Source organism: Cuculus canorus, unplaced genomic scaffold (assembly GCF_017976375.1).
Source record: "Cuculus canorus isolate bCucCan1 unplaced genomic scaffold, bCucCan1.pri scaffold_97_arrow_ctg1, whole genome shotgun sequence".
NCBI classification, from domain to species: domain Eukaryota; kingdom Metazoa; phylum Chordata; class Aves; order Cuculiformes; family Cuculidae; genus Cuculus; species Cuculus canorus.
The window spans coordinates 54526-68335 of NW_026527859.1; the positions used below are offsets into that span (position 1 = coordinate 54526).

The following is a 13810-nucleotide window of genomic DNA, read 5'->3' on the forward strand; positions in this document are numbered from 1 at the left end:
AGTTTATATAAATTGTATCACTTCTGGGAATAAGCCACCGGTTCATTTCAGTTTAGCCATCTCACAGAATTTACAAGCCAGTAGATTGAAACTGTTCAAAATGTTATTGTTCTATGTTATTGTTCTGTTTTGGCCCACAACTAAAGTTTTAAGGGTCTGATCTAGAGTTGCTGAGGCCAAAGGAAGTCCTCCACTGAGTGTTGTCTTTTAGTTAGATTGAGCAACCATATCCCTTTATTGGGAATACACAGATTGTGAAAGAGACTTGACAAGAATTGTGTTGTTTTATGTAAATAGCTCAAATTTTAGTATTTTAATCTATTTTGTTTGAAGAAAATTACAAATATTTTATTTAATATCTTCTTTCCCTCCCTTTTGACTGTATTGTCAAAGCAGCCAAGGAAAATATGTTTAACAAATGGCAAAAATCTCAGCTGAATCACATAAAAAGCCAAAGACTATCCTAGTGTATTTTTTACATAGGCTGTATTGGATAATATGTCAAGAGTAAAGCTTTGTAATAGCTGCATATATGTCAAGAAACTCCACAGTAAACCAAATTTTAACCACATTGTCTTTGTTACTGCGGAAATTAGGGTTGTGGGTATTTTTTGTGTAGCTTAGATAAAGGAAGTGTCTAGTCTTCCGAGCTAACTGTACTTTATTGATTTGCAGAAATTGGGTCTGGGTTAGGACTGGCTTGAGGGGTTTTTTTTTTCATTTTTCTCTTATTCTAATACTGAATAATATCTTTGTTGATGTAGTGTAGTTTGAGTACTCAAAAATGAGAAGTTATTTTACAAGTTTATAACCATATATAAATATTTTTTTCCATACATGAAGATGCAATGAGATGCCAATTCAAACAGTTCTGTTCCATTGTTTGCACTGCTTGAGGGTTTGTGTCCGTGTGTAAACATGCAATTCTATTTATAACTTTGTCAAGTCTGTCTCTCCAAATAATCTAAAAAAAAACCCAAACACCAAATACATGTGGGGATATGGGCAGGGATCATCTCCATGAGGTCCCACCCCCTCTCTGGCCTCTCACCTCCATGCTGCCATTCTCCCACACCAGTACCCACCAGTGGGTGGGCTCAGGTTTGTACTGTTGCGGGTAGTGGTCAGTGGGGGGGAGGCTGCTGTGCAGTGGCTCCTCCTTGGCCGGGATGAAGAGCATCCCCGAGTCCCTGTAGATCATTCCTTGTCACCTTCCTGCTGTCCCGCCTAAGGATGGGACAAGAAAAGTGATTTTAATGACCAGCTATTTTCCTAAAAGGAGCAAGGACGCTGCAGGAGAGAAGTTTCTCTTCTCGGGTGAGGGAGGGAACATCAGGGATGTTCAAAAAGCTATATTTATTCTGGCTCCAACAAATATCAACAGACTAAAATGCTGGGGTGCACAGCTGGGACATGGGGGCGCAACTTGCCTAAGATACAGAAACAAATGCCAACCCGTTTGGACAAAAATATGATCCCCGAACACAACCCAGGTCACGCGGATCCGATCTGACACACACACCGTAAGGGAATGGGAGTGAGACAAAGAGCAAGAGAGGCTGGCACCACAAAGCACACAAATGGGTGATGATTTTCAGACAAAATGTTTAAGGGTTAGGGTCATTATTAGGGTTAGGATTAGGGTTAGAGTCGTTAGGGTTAGCGTTAGGGTTAGGCAGAGAGAATGGAGACGGGTGAGATATGGGCAGAGAGAACAGGGACAGATTGAGATACAGGCAGAGAGACTTGGTACAGGTTGAGATACAGGCAAAAAGATTGGATACACGGTGAGATAAAGGCAGAGAGATTGGAGACTGGGTGAGATACGGGCATAAGAGTACGGGGACAGGGTGAGATACAGGCAGACACAGCGGGGACGGGCTGAGATACGGCACAGAGAATGGGGACGGGGTGTGATACAGGCAGAGAGAACAGATACGGGTTGAGGTACAGGCAAAAAGATTGGATGTGGGGTGAGATAAGGGCAGAGAGAACGGAGACGGGTTGAGATACTAGCAGAAAGAATGGATACAGTGTGAGATACAGGCAGAGAGTACGGATACCGGTTGAGATATGGGCAGAGAGGACAGGGACAGGGTGAGGTACAGGCGGAGAGATCACATACAGGGTGAGATAAAGGCAGAAAGAATGGATACAGTGTGAGATACAGGCAAAAAGATTGGATACAGGGTGAGATAAAGACAGAGAGATCAGAGATTGGGTGAAATACGGGCAGAGAGTACAGGGACATGGTGAGATACAGGCAGAGAGAATGGATACGGGTTGAGATACAGGCAAAAAGATTGGATATGGGGTGAGATAAGGGCAGAGAGAATGGAGACGGGGTGAGATACAGGCAGAGGGAATGGATAAGGCTTGAGATACAGGCAAAAAGATTGGATATGGAGTTAGATAATGGCAGAGAGAATGGATACGGGGTGAGATACAGGCAGAGAGAATGGATACAGGGTGAGATACAGGCAGAAGAGTATGGATACAGGGTGAAATACAGGCAGAAGAGTACGGATACCGGTTGAGATATGTAACTTCTTGTTACAGAAGCAGGATAGACAAAGAACAGTGAGGGCCTTGGTGGCAAAAGCCACGTGTATTCACACACACTATGTAGAGCCTCAAACAATCAGCTAACATAGTACTTGTTAGCAGAGAAAGAGCCAGGAGAGAGAAGACTGTCTCCAGGATTTGCCAATTCAGTAAGCACACAGCAGGAAGTGGTACATCTCATTAGGATGCATTAGTCCCAACGCCCTCTGCAGAGCACGGCCCATCGCAGCCCTGGAAGTCAAGGTGCAGTCAAATAGCTCCTTTTAAAGAGACATCCTCAGCCACAGAGAGAATCAGGAGACCAAAGAGGAACACAGAAAAGGCCGCTCTGTTGCTCCTCGGGGTGAATCGGAATCGCACCACTGATCAATTCCCACAGGAATTACAAACCCCATCTCTTAAAGATCAGCCGCCACTGCAAAGCCACTTCACACCACTGTCTTCTTCGGCCCCAGCGAGCGCTCGGCCCGAGGAGCGGCTGCCGCGCTCAGACACGCGCGGCCGGGGCAGAACGGCCCCCGGGGCTCCCTCCCGGCCGCTCACCCGGCGGCAGAAGCAGCCGAGCCGCTCGTAGGGCAGCGGGAGCTGCTGCCGCCGCTACAGGACGGGCTTGAGGAGGTGGCGGGCGAAGCGGCAGCCGCTCTCCCGGCACACGGCGCCCGGGAACGGCACCCGCCCCGGAGGACACGCCGCCCCCGGCTCGCTTCTGCTTCGCCCCGCCGCGGCCATCCAGGGCCGGGGAGAAGCCGCCTCCTGCTCGGCGCGGGACGGGCGCCGCCGCTCGAACGGGCGCCACCGCGGGGCATCACGGGAGCGGCGGGAAGGCTTCCGGGGCGGCTTCCGGCGCCGCGGCCGCCATGTCCGGTGCGGGCAGCGGCGCTTTCGGCCGGCTCGGCAGGAGGAGGGGCCGCCCCCTGCTCCGGTCCCGGGCCGGGCCGCCGGCTCCGCTCCCCGGCAGAGGCGCCGCCCGCGCTCTCCTCGCCCCGCGGCGAGCGGGACCCGCCGCGTTCGCGAACAGCGCGGGCGCCGCCTCCCGCGGAGGGAGCCGGGCAGCGGGGCCGGAGCGCGGTGCACACGGCCGGCAGGGGGCGCCCCCGGGCTCGGACTGCAGCTGCCATGGGCCCCAGCGGGAGGGCGCGCCTTGAGGGGGCGCGGGGGGGGGGCGCCGCGCGGCACGCCGGGAGCTGTAGTTCTGCGCCGTCGGGGCGCGCTGGGGGGACTCCATTTCCCGTGGCGCCGCGCGGCGGCCGCTGCCTCAGGGCATCTCCCGGAGTCCTGGAATGGTTTGGGTCAGGAGGAACCATCCAGTTCTCACCTCTCCACCGTGGGAGGCAGCGTTAGGGACACCTGCATGGCTCACGTTGCTCAAAGCCCCATCCAGCCTGGCCTTGAGCTCCTCCAGGGCTGAGGCATCCATGACTTCTCTGAGCAACCCGTGCTAGTGCCTCACCACCCTCCCGGGAAAGAATTTCCTCCTCTCTATAATCCAAATCTCCCCTCTTTCAGCTTCAAACCGTTCCCCCTTGTCCTATCCCTGTGCTCCCTGCTAAAGAGTCCCTTCCCATCTTCCCCGTAGCCCCTTCAGGTACAGGAAGGTCGCTCTACCGTTTCCTTGCAGAGAGAATGTTTACCAATGTTTGGCCTTCTATGATGTGATAAATACTTTAGACCAAAGCAGGATTCCAATCAAAGTCCACGATTTATTAAGTAAAGGCAAGCAAACAGCGCTGGGTGCGCCGGGAGTCTCTGCTCAACCACGACGCACACCCGACAATACAAGGCAACTTCTTTTATGACTTAGCTTTAGTTACATATTCCTAATGGACGTGTTTCCCCTACAAGTTCTCCACCCCTGGGTTGCGCAGGCGTAGTAGTTCTTCTAGAAGCTTCTCCGGTGATCGAGAGATCTTCTGTATAACAACCAAGCCCTTTACTACCCATGTGCAGTAACAGTAATTTTGTGCAACACAAAGAGGTTGAACAGAAAAACACAGTGGACCCCTTTTTTCCCCAAATAGGAACCATATACACCCCATCCTGCTCTCCCCAAGTCTGCATTGTACAAGGACAAACAGAATGGCTAAAAATTACACGTCACCCTGTGGTCCCAGCATTGCTCCACACTGACGCGAATCAGGTGAACACATCTCACGTGCTGTTTGCCATTTGACTGCTGAGGTTCAATGATGGCATTCAAAATTTTCCACTCAAAATAGTTCCAGGTTTGAATTTTTTCAGGTGCAACTTGAAGGCCTATTTTCGCTAATACAATCTTTGAAATGGTATTAATTGAGCAACACAACTGCTTTGGATGACATACACAGCTGGGAAAGGCATATAAACCATAGCTTATATTTGTCCAGTAAAATCAGAATTGATAACACCAGGTTACACAAAAAGACTTTGCAAAGTAACACTCGAATGACCCACTAACCAAGCACTTAAAACCATTACTGACAGGACCAAACGCTTGGAGCGATACCTTGTGAGCGTATTAATCCCTTACTGTGATTGAGGAGGCTGTGAGCATTGGTTGGGAGGAGATGTGGATGTGACCCGGGTGAAGGAGAGCAAGGGTGGTGAGTTTGGCATTGGAGAGGTTCAGCTGGTGCCTGACCGGCAGCATGGACAGCCTCTGCTCTGCTGGAGCTAGGACAGGAGCTGGAGAATTTCCAGTTTGCCTTGTTTTTCCAGGGTGTTAGGAGGAAGTGAAGATGTTCGAGTGTTCTGTGAGCATGTAAAAAGCATTCAGGGACCACGATGGCTTTAATGAAATTAAATATCTTGAAAAGACTCCAATCTTTCCTGAAAAGAAAAGTGCTTTAATAGTGTGGAAGAGTTGGAAGTTGTGAACAAATCTGGCCAGCTTCACTCTAGGAATTAAAGCTGGGTCAGAAAAAAATGTGAGGAAAGCCGGAATTCATCACTCTCCTGCTCTGCACTGGCAGGGGGGAGACCTGATGGGGCTGTAGATGTGGGGAGGGATGGACGGGAGCCAACGCGGTGGGGAGGGCAGTGGCAGCTGCGGGGTTTAATGGGGACTGAGCTACCAGGGCCACCACAGGGCTCGATGGGGACTGAACCCCCTCCTGTGGGGCTTACTGGGATGAGACCCCCCTCTAACACAGGGCTCAACAGGGACTGCGCTGCCGGGGCCACCGTGAAGCTTAACGGGGTCCCAGTCCCCCACCACGGGGATTAACGGGGACCACCACGATCATAGGGCTTAATGAGAACCGGGCTGCCAGGGCCACTATGGGGATGAAGGGACGCTGGATGTCCGCCCCTCCCCCCCCCGTGCTTAACGGGTCCCGATGGGTACGAACAGCCTCGCCTGGACCCGCCCCCCTCCGCACAACAGCCAATGGGAAGACCAGACTCGGCATCCTGGCCACGCCCCCTCGGCCTCTCAGCCAATGGGCAGTCGCGGCCACGCCCACTCGCTGCCCTGGCGACGGGGACGCGCTCAACCGTCTCTCACTCTGCCTCTCGAGGTGGAGCGTCCCGGACGCAGGAGTGCTGAGCTCCCGCTCTCGGACGGCCTTTGGCGAATTTGCGAGAGATACACGGAAGCGCTGAGGTTCAACCCTCATTCGACGACAAAAGGAGTGCAGAGGATCCGCAGCTGCCGCCCTCGTTCCGTCCCAGAGGAGGAGCGACGAGGCGCGGGGGCTCTGCCCCCGTTCCGCCCCCGTTCCGCCCTCGAGAGGAGGAGCGAGGAGGCTCTGCCCTCTGTTCCTCCCTCTGTTCCCACCCCAGCGGAGGAGCGAGGGAGGCTCCGCCCTCGTTCCGCCCTCGTTCCCCCCTGATCGGAGGAGCGAGGAGACAGCGCGCTCTGTCCCTCCCCCCGTTCCACCCCGGGAGGTGGAGGAGCGCGGAGGCTCTGCCCTCGTTCTCCCTTTGTTCCTCCCTCTGTCCCACCCCGGCAGGAGGAGGACGAGGGCTCCGCCCCGGGAGGCGGAGGAGCGAGGAGGCTGTGCCCTCGTTGGAGCGAGGGAGGAGCGCGATGCCGCCCCCTGTGAGCCCTCGTCCCGCCCCCGTTCCACCCCGGGAGGCGGAGCGCGGGGACACGGGGCGGGTCCGGTGGCGCCGGTCTCCCGTGCGGAGCGGCGACACGTGCGCGGAGCGGCGGCGACGCGGATCGGTGAGCGTAGCGGGGCGGTCCGGGACGGCCGGGACGGCGCCGCGGCGGCAGGGGCGGGGGGGGGCGGGGCGGGAGGCGCTCGGGGACCGCGGAGGGGACCGGATGGGGCGTCCGGGGGGCGCGGGGGAAGGCGAGAGGTCGGGTCCGTTGCCGTGGCCACGGGACGCAGCGCCCCGGAGCGGAACGCTCTGGCGCCCACCCCGCCCGCTCGACCGACCCCTCCGTTCCCCGCAGCCGCCGGGCAGCGCCATCGCCATCGAGGAGCATCTGGAGTTCGGCAAGGATGGGCGAGAGCTGCACCAGGAGCTGGCCACGCCGTTCCAGGCGCCGCAGCAGAAGAAGATGGAGGTGGAACCCATCGAGCACAGCACCTCCGAGCAGCCGAACCGTCTGCAGGGTAAGGACGAGCTGCTCAGCCCCTGCAAGGAGGCTGCTGACAGCCCTGAGCCTGCCCAGCAACGTATGTAGAGAGGGCGAGGGGAGCCCTCCCTGCAGCCCACACCTCGCCGCTCACCACCCTTCTCTCCCCACAGGCAGCGAACATGTCCCAGGGATGCAAGGCGACGGGATCCCTCTGCCAAAGAAGGTGCTTTTCCCCGTGGAGCGCCTCTCCATGCAGTGGCAGCGGACCCACCAGATCGGCGCCGGGCTGAAAAACTTGGGAAACACGTGTTTCCTCAACTCCACCGTGCAGTGCCTCACCTACACGCCTCCGCTCGCGAACTACCTGCTGTCCAGGGAGCACAGCCGGACCTGTGAGTGGGGAGGAGTGGCTCTGGCGAGGGTGTGTGGGTGTCAGGACGTGCCTTGTCTGCTCCCTCCTGCCTCGTTTCTCCATCAAGAGGTCGTTCCTGTGTCCATCTGACTTTTCGCAGCCACAGCAGCATTGCCAAGCTGTGCCTCCTTTTGTCTGGGAAGGCGTTGACTCTGCTGGGCATACCCAGGACTAAGACTGGTCCAATGGGACCTGCTGGCTTTGTGGGGGCTGAGCAGTCTCTGCCTGTGGGGACTGCGTGAAGTCACCCACAGGGCAGAAGACGGCGCACCGACAGGCGCCGCTGGTTCTGGGGGACTTTGCCAGGGGGTGTCCTGGTGCGCACTGCTCCAAGCTGTGACAAAGGGGAGCCTGCGGCGCTCCAGCCCTGTCCTTAAGGCTCTGGTGGGATTGGCCCTGGGATCTGTTTTCCATCCACATGGATGTTGTCCCGCCTGGGATGTTGCAGCAGCTGGTGCTGCGACTGGGGCTGCGTCAGCTGGGGGTGGCATGTGCTGCTCCCTGCAAAGCCAGGATGGCCCCGAACTGCACCACAGCACCAAGCTCATTGGGAAGACGGAGTGTGGCTGAGCTGTACTGGACCAGAGATCCTCCGTCCCGTGGACTGCCTCCATCTCTCCTGGCTTTGTCCCCAACGTCTTCTCTCCTGCTTCAGGCCAGCAAGGGGAGTTTTGCATGCTGTGCACTATGGAGAAGCACATACTGCAGGTTTTCAGTAGCAGCGGCAGCGCAATACAGCCCACGTCCTTCGTCAGAAACATCAAGAGTAAGGATAGCTGTGCTCCCCTTTCATAGCCATGCAGGGCAACAGTGAGCGATGCAGGAGCAGAACCTTTGAGATCAGGACAGGTCTTGGCAGACTGCTCTTCAGAGCTGACGCTTGGAGCCTGCCAGGGGCTGCGTGGGGCTTCTCCCGTGGCCAGCCTGAGTCTGACATCTGGTTTGGGTTGAGGGGGCTCAAGCCCCATGTTCCCTGCCCTGAGGGAGGGAGAGAGGGAGGAAGGGAAGGAGGGAGGGAGAAAAGGAAGGCCTGCCTGTGTTGGAGCGCGTGCTGGGACTGAATCCTCCCTCTCCTACAGAGATTGCCACGCACATCCGCTTAGGCCGCCAGGAGGATGCACATGAGTTCCTGAGTTTCACCATCAATGCCATGCAGAGGGCCTGCCTGGATGGCTGTACCGAGTACGTGGGGCCCCTTGACAGCCCATGCTGCTGTTCTCTGCTGTCCCCTCACTGTTCCCGTGTGCCTGTGGGAGGGGACTGTGGGGTGAACGTGTCCCCCGGGTTGGCTTGGAGTGAGGTGCTGCCTCCGGGGCGCAGCTCTGCCCCACGGTGACACAGCTCTGGGCTGCTGTCTGCCTGCTCCCTTGCCCTGACTCCTCTGGCCCAGCATAGCTGAGCTCCTCTCACCAAATCCTAAGGGTGCATTGGGTTTAGGATCCTGTCCCAGGTGCCAAGCAATCCAGGTGTGATTCCTAGTTGAGCCCCGTCTCTGTGGCTGCGGGTGGGAGGGCTTCCTGGGAGGCCTGTGTCGCGGGAAGCTGCGTTGCCTTTGCCTGCAGTGCCCAGCGCGGAGCTCCAGGCAGGGGTTTGTGCTGCTTTGAGCAGCCTGGTGCCACCCCTTGAGCTGTGCCACGCGGGGAGCAGAGTGACAGGGGCTGTGACTCGCCTGCTGCCAGCTCTCTGCTGGCCAGAACACAGCGGGGAGGTGTCCTGAGGGCACAGCGGTGGCCCGTGGGGTGGCCGTTGCGGAGGGGCGGTGTGAGATACGGTGCTGCTGTCTCTAGGTTGGATCAGCAGAGCCAGACCACAACGCTGGTTCACCAGATCTTTGGTGGCTTCCTGCGGTCGCGTGGTGAGTGCTGGCTGCCGGGGCCTGTAGCTGTCGGGGCTGCTGCTTCCCCGAGAGCCTTGCAGGAAAAATCTTTTGGGAAAATTACTAAGTATGTGTAAATTATCTGGAGCTGCAGCTGGTCCATCGTGCAATCCCTGCGGGCCGTGATGCCTGTGGTGGAGATGGTAAAAGCTGTTGGCTGTGGGTCCCCAGCTCCTTGCCACCAGCAAAGGAACCTGTGTTGCCAGCTCTCTGGCAACTCTTGCTGCCCCTACACAAAGTGGAATTGCCGGCCTTCGTCCTTGCCAGGTGGTGAATCCTGGTGCCCAAAGGCGGAGAGGGGGAATCCTGCACTGCCTGCGCTGTGCTGAGATGGTGGTGGGTGCTGGCGTTGTGTCAGGGAGTGCTCATGGCTTTTTCTTTTGCAGTGATGTGCAAAGCGTGCAATTGGCCCTCGGACACCTATGAACCCTTCCTGGACCTGGCGGTGGAGATTGAGGTACTGTGTCAGGGTGGCGATGGGGAGGAGCTCAGCTCTCGGAGGGGCTGTTGTGGCAGCTGCACCGTTAGTGCCTCAGGGTTCCTTAACCTGCTGCTGTCAAGTCCCAGTGCAGGCAGCAGGGAAGCAGATGCTGTTGTTACGCTGCCTCCTACTGTGTGTTGTCTCTTGGGCCAGTGTCTGGGAAGGGAGCCAGGCTGTCGCGTGGACAGGCCGCTCGTGCCCTGACCTCTCCTCTGTCCTTGCAGGAAGCTGAAAGCATCGAGCAGGCACTGAAGTTGTTTGTGAGGCCAGAGATGCTGTGCGAGGAGAACGCCTACATGTGTGACAAGTGAGTGTGTGGGCCTGTGCCAGGGGGAAGCAGGCAGGGCTTCTCTACCTGCTCCATGGCTAAACCGGGAGGTACGTGGCCATGGAAGCGTTCACTGGAGCCGCTTGGCCAGGGCTGGCAACCACCTGGCAATCACAGTTCCATCTGCCGTGGAACAGCTGGAATAGCTCGAGCTCTTTCTGTGCAGGTGCAAGACCAAAGTGCAAGCCATCAAACGCTTCAGCATCCACCGAGCCTCCAGTGTTCTTATAGTCTCGCTGAAGCGCTTTTCCATCTTCAGTGGAGGCAAAATCAAGAAGGTGAGTACTTGGCACTGCAGAGCTGGGGCTGTCTCCTGGCCCAAGGCCCTGTGGCCCAGAGCAGGGTGGGAGGTGCACGGTGCGAGCTCTGCTGCAGCCCTTCTCCAGCTGTGCAGTGGTAGTTGAGCTGGTCCTGGTGTCTTGCTCACTGTGACCTCTGCCCGGGGAGAGCGAGCCCTCCTCTCTCAAGACAGGGGACTCGGAGGACAGCTGAGCTGTTGCTCCGGCAAGAAAGCGGTCTGTTGTGCGGGCTCCTGAGATGTCGTCTCTCCACAGGAAGTGACATACCCTGAGGTCTTGGACATCCGACCTTACTTGTCAGAGGACAAAGGGGACCCGATGAATTACGAGCTCTACGCCGTGCTGGTGCACTCTGGGTACTCCTGCCGCTCAGGGCACTACTACTGCTACGTGAAGGTGAGCCCAGTGCGCTCTCTTGGCACCTGCTCTGGGCTGGGTGCCGGTGGGTTCTCTTTCGCCAAATCCCCTTTCCTAGCCCTGAGCCACCTGTGGGTTTTGTGGAGCAGAGCTCTGCCACTAGGCGCCGTTCCTGCTGCTCTTCAGGCCAGGAAGGTCCCCAAATGCAACCCAACCCCGTTCTCTCTTCTTCTGCAGGCCAGCGATGGGCAGTGGTACCAAATGAATGATGCTGTTGTCTGCCTCACCAACCTCAAGGTGGTCCTGAACCAGCAGGCCTATGTGCTTTTCTACGTGAGGTGAGAGCACCCGGTGTCTCCCAGCCCCACTGGCCACTGCTCTCGGCATTTGGGACAGGGCTGGTAGCACGAGCCAGGGTGTGGGACGGAGCTGGCTCAGAGCAGGGAGGCAGGGAGAGGTCCAGCCCTTGTGGATCAAGCACTCTAGGTCAAGAGCAGCTCACCTCCTTGTTTCTTTTGTGCATCTCTGAGGAGAGTGTTGCAGGCGCCCCCCTCACACTTAACACATGCGCTTCTCTGCTTTCACCAGAACACCCGGCACCAGCAAGAGCTTTGAGGAACCCATTGCCGAGGCTGTGTCCATCGCGCCCAGCCAGCCAGTGATGGGCCAGGTGAGTCCCGGAGCTCGCTTCCTGGGAGCTGCTGCCACTCTGTCCACTCTGCAAGGGCAGGGGTTGCAGCTTTGGAGGAAGGTGGGCACAAGGGAGGACCGTTTGCAGGAGAGACCCTGCTGAGCCAAGGGTTCCTGGGTGAGCCGTGCCCCTTGAATTCCCTCCTCACTGAACTTCTGTCTGTCTTTCTCTTTGTCTAGAAACCCGAGATGCAGCCTGCAAACAAGCTGTCTGGGCAGGAGGAGGTTGGGGTGTCTGTGCCCTGTAGAACATGCAGTACAGGGCCAAAGCTTCCCACTGCCTCCAAGCTGCTGCAGGAGCTCCGAAAGTACCTCTCTGCTGTGCCTGGGGTCAAGCCACCTGCTCCAGAAGACTCCAGGCGGGCTAAATTGAAGAGGTCCCTGTTGGCCGTCAGTGCTGTGGAGCAGAGCAGCTCCACATCACCACCAGCAGCCAAGAAGCTGGCACTCTCTGCTGAAAAGGTGAGTCTGAGTTTCTGCCCAGTCTTCAGTAGGCACCTTCTGATTCTTCTTCTGCCACCTCTCACTTCCTTCCCCAGGCTGCCTGTCCCCCTCCCCTTTCTCTGGGCTCCCCTTTTTCATTTTCTCCTCTTGGCTTACAGAATCTCTTCTTTAGACCACCAAGTTTTTATTCATGTCCATAACTACAGGGCAGCACTCCGGAGGCGGTGAGCAGAGATGACCGTTGCACACAACTTCAGCTGCAGCTTCCAGAGCAGATGCACCCCATGGACATCACCCACCCTGACTCCACTTCCCAGCCTTCTGGCAAGTTGAGGTGAGTTGTGCCAGCTGCTCCCAGGCAGCAAGGCCAGTAGCAATCTTCCGATAGTCCATGAAGCAACTGCCTGGCCTGGCAGCTGGCTCGAGGAGTGATCTTGGCAGCCGGCTCTTCTGTTCTCCTGGGCTGTCAGGGCTCGCTCTGGATCCCGGAAGCAGGGCGGTGCCTCTGACTGTTAGCACAGGGTGGGAGGGAGTTTTGCAAGCCCTCGCCATGTTCTGGTGTCCCCTGGGATGAGGAGGCACCAGCCTGGTCTAGATCTTCCTCTGGGTCTCCCTTGTAACCTTTGCCATCGGCACGTGCTGCAGCAACACTTGCTCCTTCCCTGTCCCCCGTGGGACAGCGTGTGCTCTGTGTGGGGCTGGCGTGGGGCAGGTCATCGTGTGCGCTTGCAGCTGCTGCCCTAGAGCAGGGTCTAATTCAGGTTTTGTGGCTGTGATGGCAGCAGTTGATTGCTGTGCTCGTGCATCTCGGGATGGTGAGGAAGGGAGGGGCTCCACTCGGGGCCTGGCTTTCAGACCGTGTCTGCGTCTTTTCCTGTCTTTCAGCACATCTTCATCTGCGCTGAAACTGCCGAATGCAGAAAAGCCTCCTTTGAAAATCATCATCAAATTATCAGCCCTTGGGGACCTCAGCTCCCCTCTGAAAAAGCGCCACCATAGGGCAGACGGCAGCCCTCAATCTCAATCTGTTAATGGCGAAGATGACACCTCCAGCCCGCCCAGAAAGAAGAGTCGCACGCCCGGGAACTCGGTGTCCATCACGGGGGAGGAGGCAGGCAAGAGTGCCAGTGGTGGCCAGAAGGAGCCAGGCTGCCAGGAGTTGGGTGCAGAGCAAAAGAAGCACAAGAAAAAGAAGAAGGACAAGAAGAAGAAGGACAAGAAGAAGAAGAGGGAGAGGAAGAAGAAGGAGAAGAGGGAGAAGAAGAAGAAGAAGAAGGAGAAGAAGAAGAAGAAGGAGAAGAAGAAGAAGAAGGACAAGAAGAAGAAGAAAGAGAAGAAGAAGAAGAGGAGGAGAAGGGCTCTGTCTTCCGGCAGGTGAGGGGCTAGAGTCTTTTCTGTTTGTACAGCACTTGCAGCTGCTGCCCTAGAGTAGGGTGTTATTTAGATTCTGTGGCTGAGATGGCAGCAGTTGAGTGCTGTGCTTGTGCATCTCGGGATGGTGAGGAAGGGAGGGGCTCCTTCTCAGGGCCTGGCTTTCAGACCATGTCTGCATCTTTTCTTGTCTTTCAGCACATCTTCATCTGAGCTGAAACTGCCGAATCCGTAAAAGCCTCCCTTGAAAATCATCATCAAATTATCAGCCCTTGGGGACCTCAGCTCCGTGCTGAAAAAGCGCCACCATAGGGCAGACAGCAGCCCTCAATCTCAATCTGTTAATGGCGAAGATGACACCTCCAGCCCGCCCAGAAAGAAGAGCTGCACGCCCAGGAACTCGGTGTCCATCACGGGGGAGGAGGAGGCAGGGAAGAGTGCCAGTGGTGGCCAGAAGGAGCCAGGCTGCCAGGAGTTGGG

At 56.8% G+C, this 13810-nt stretch overlaps 2 protein-coding genes across 2 annotated transcripts in view; one reads left to right on the forward strand and one right to left on the reverse strand.

Annotated features, from left to right (window-relative positions):
* The first annotated feature begins 6571 nt into the window (after positions 1-6571).
* LOC128850840 (ubiquitin carboxyl-terminal hydrolase 36-like) lies at positions 6572-13548 on the forward strand. The gene is made up of 15 exons (XM_054055854.1): positions 6572-7169; positions 7243-7464; positions 8140-8250; positions 8564-8666; positions 9272-9339; positions 9747-9817; positions 10066-10148; positions 10336-10447; positions 10724-10864; positions 11063-11163; positions 11414-11495; positions 11696-11977; positions 12166-12293; positions 12845-13074; positions 13529-13548. Exons 1-15 carry the CDS (start codon positions 6572-6574, stop codon positions 13546-13548), a joined length of 2352 nt encoding a protein of 783 aa, XP_053911829.1.
* Positions 13549-13663: 115 nt separating this feature from the next.
* The window catches only part of LOC128850841 (E3 ubiquitin-protein ligase RBBP6-like), a 57160-nt gene continuing 57013 nt past the window's right edge, over positions 13664-13810 (reverse strand). The window contains exon 9 of the mRNA XM_054055855.1: positions 13664-13795. Within this exon, the coding sequence (XP_053911830.1) occupies positions 13664-13795 (132 nt within the window). The remainder of the gene's footprint in view (positions 13796-13810) is intronic.

Excerpts from the sequence above, each read along its gene's own strand:
- LOC128850840 (XM_054055854.1), top strand. The coding sequence starts at position 6,572 with ATGCCGCCCCCTGTGAGCCCTCGTCCCGCCCCCGTTCCACCCCGGGAG. Across the intron at positions 10,149-10,335 it reads AACGCCTACATGTGTGACAA|GTGCAAGACCAAAGTGCAAG; the intron begins GTGAGTGTGTGG and ends CTTTCTGTGCAG. Across the intron at positions 12,294-12,844 it reads CAGCCTTCTGGCAAGTTGAG|CACATCTTCATCTGCGCTGA; the intron begins GTGAGTTGTGCC and ends CCTGTCTTTCAG.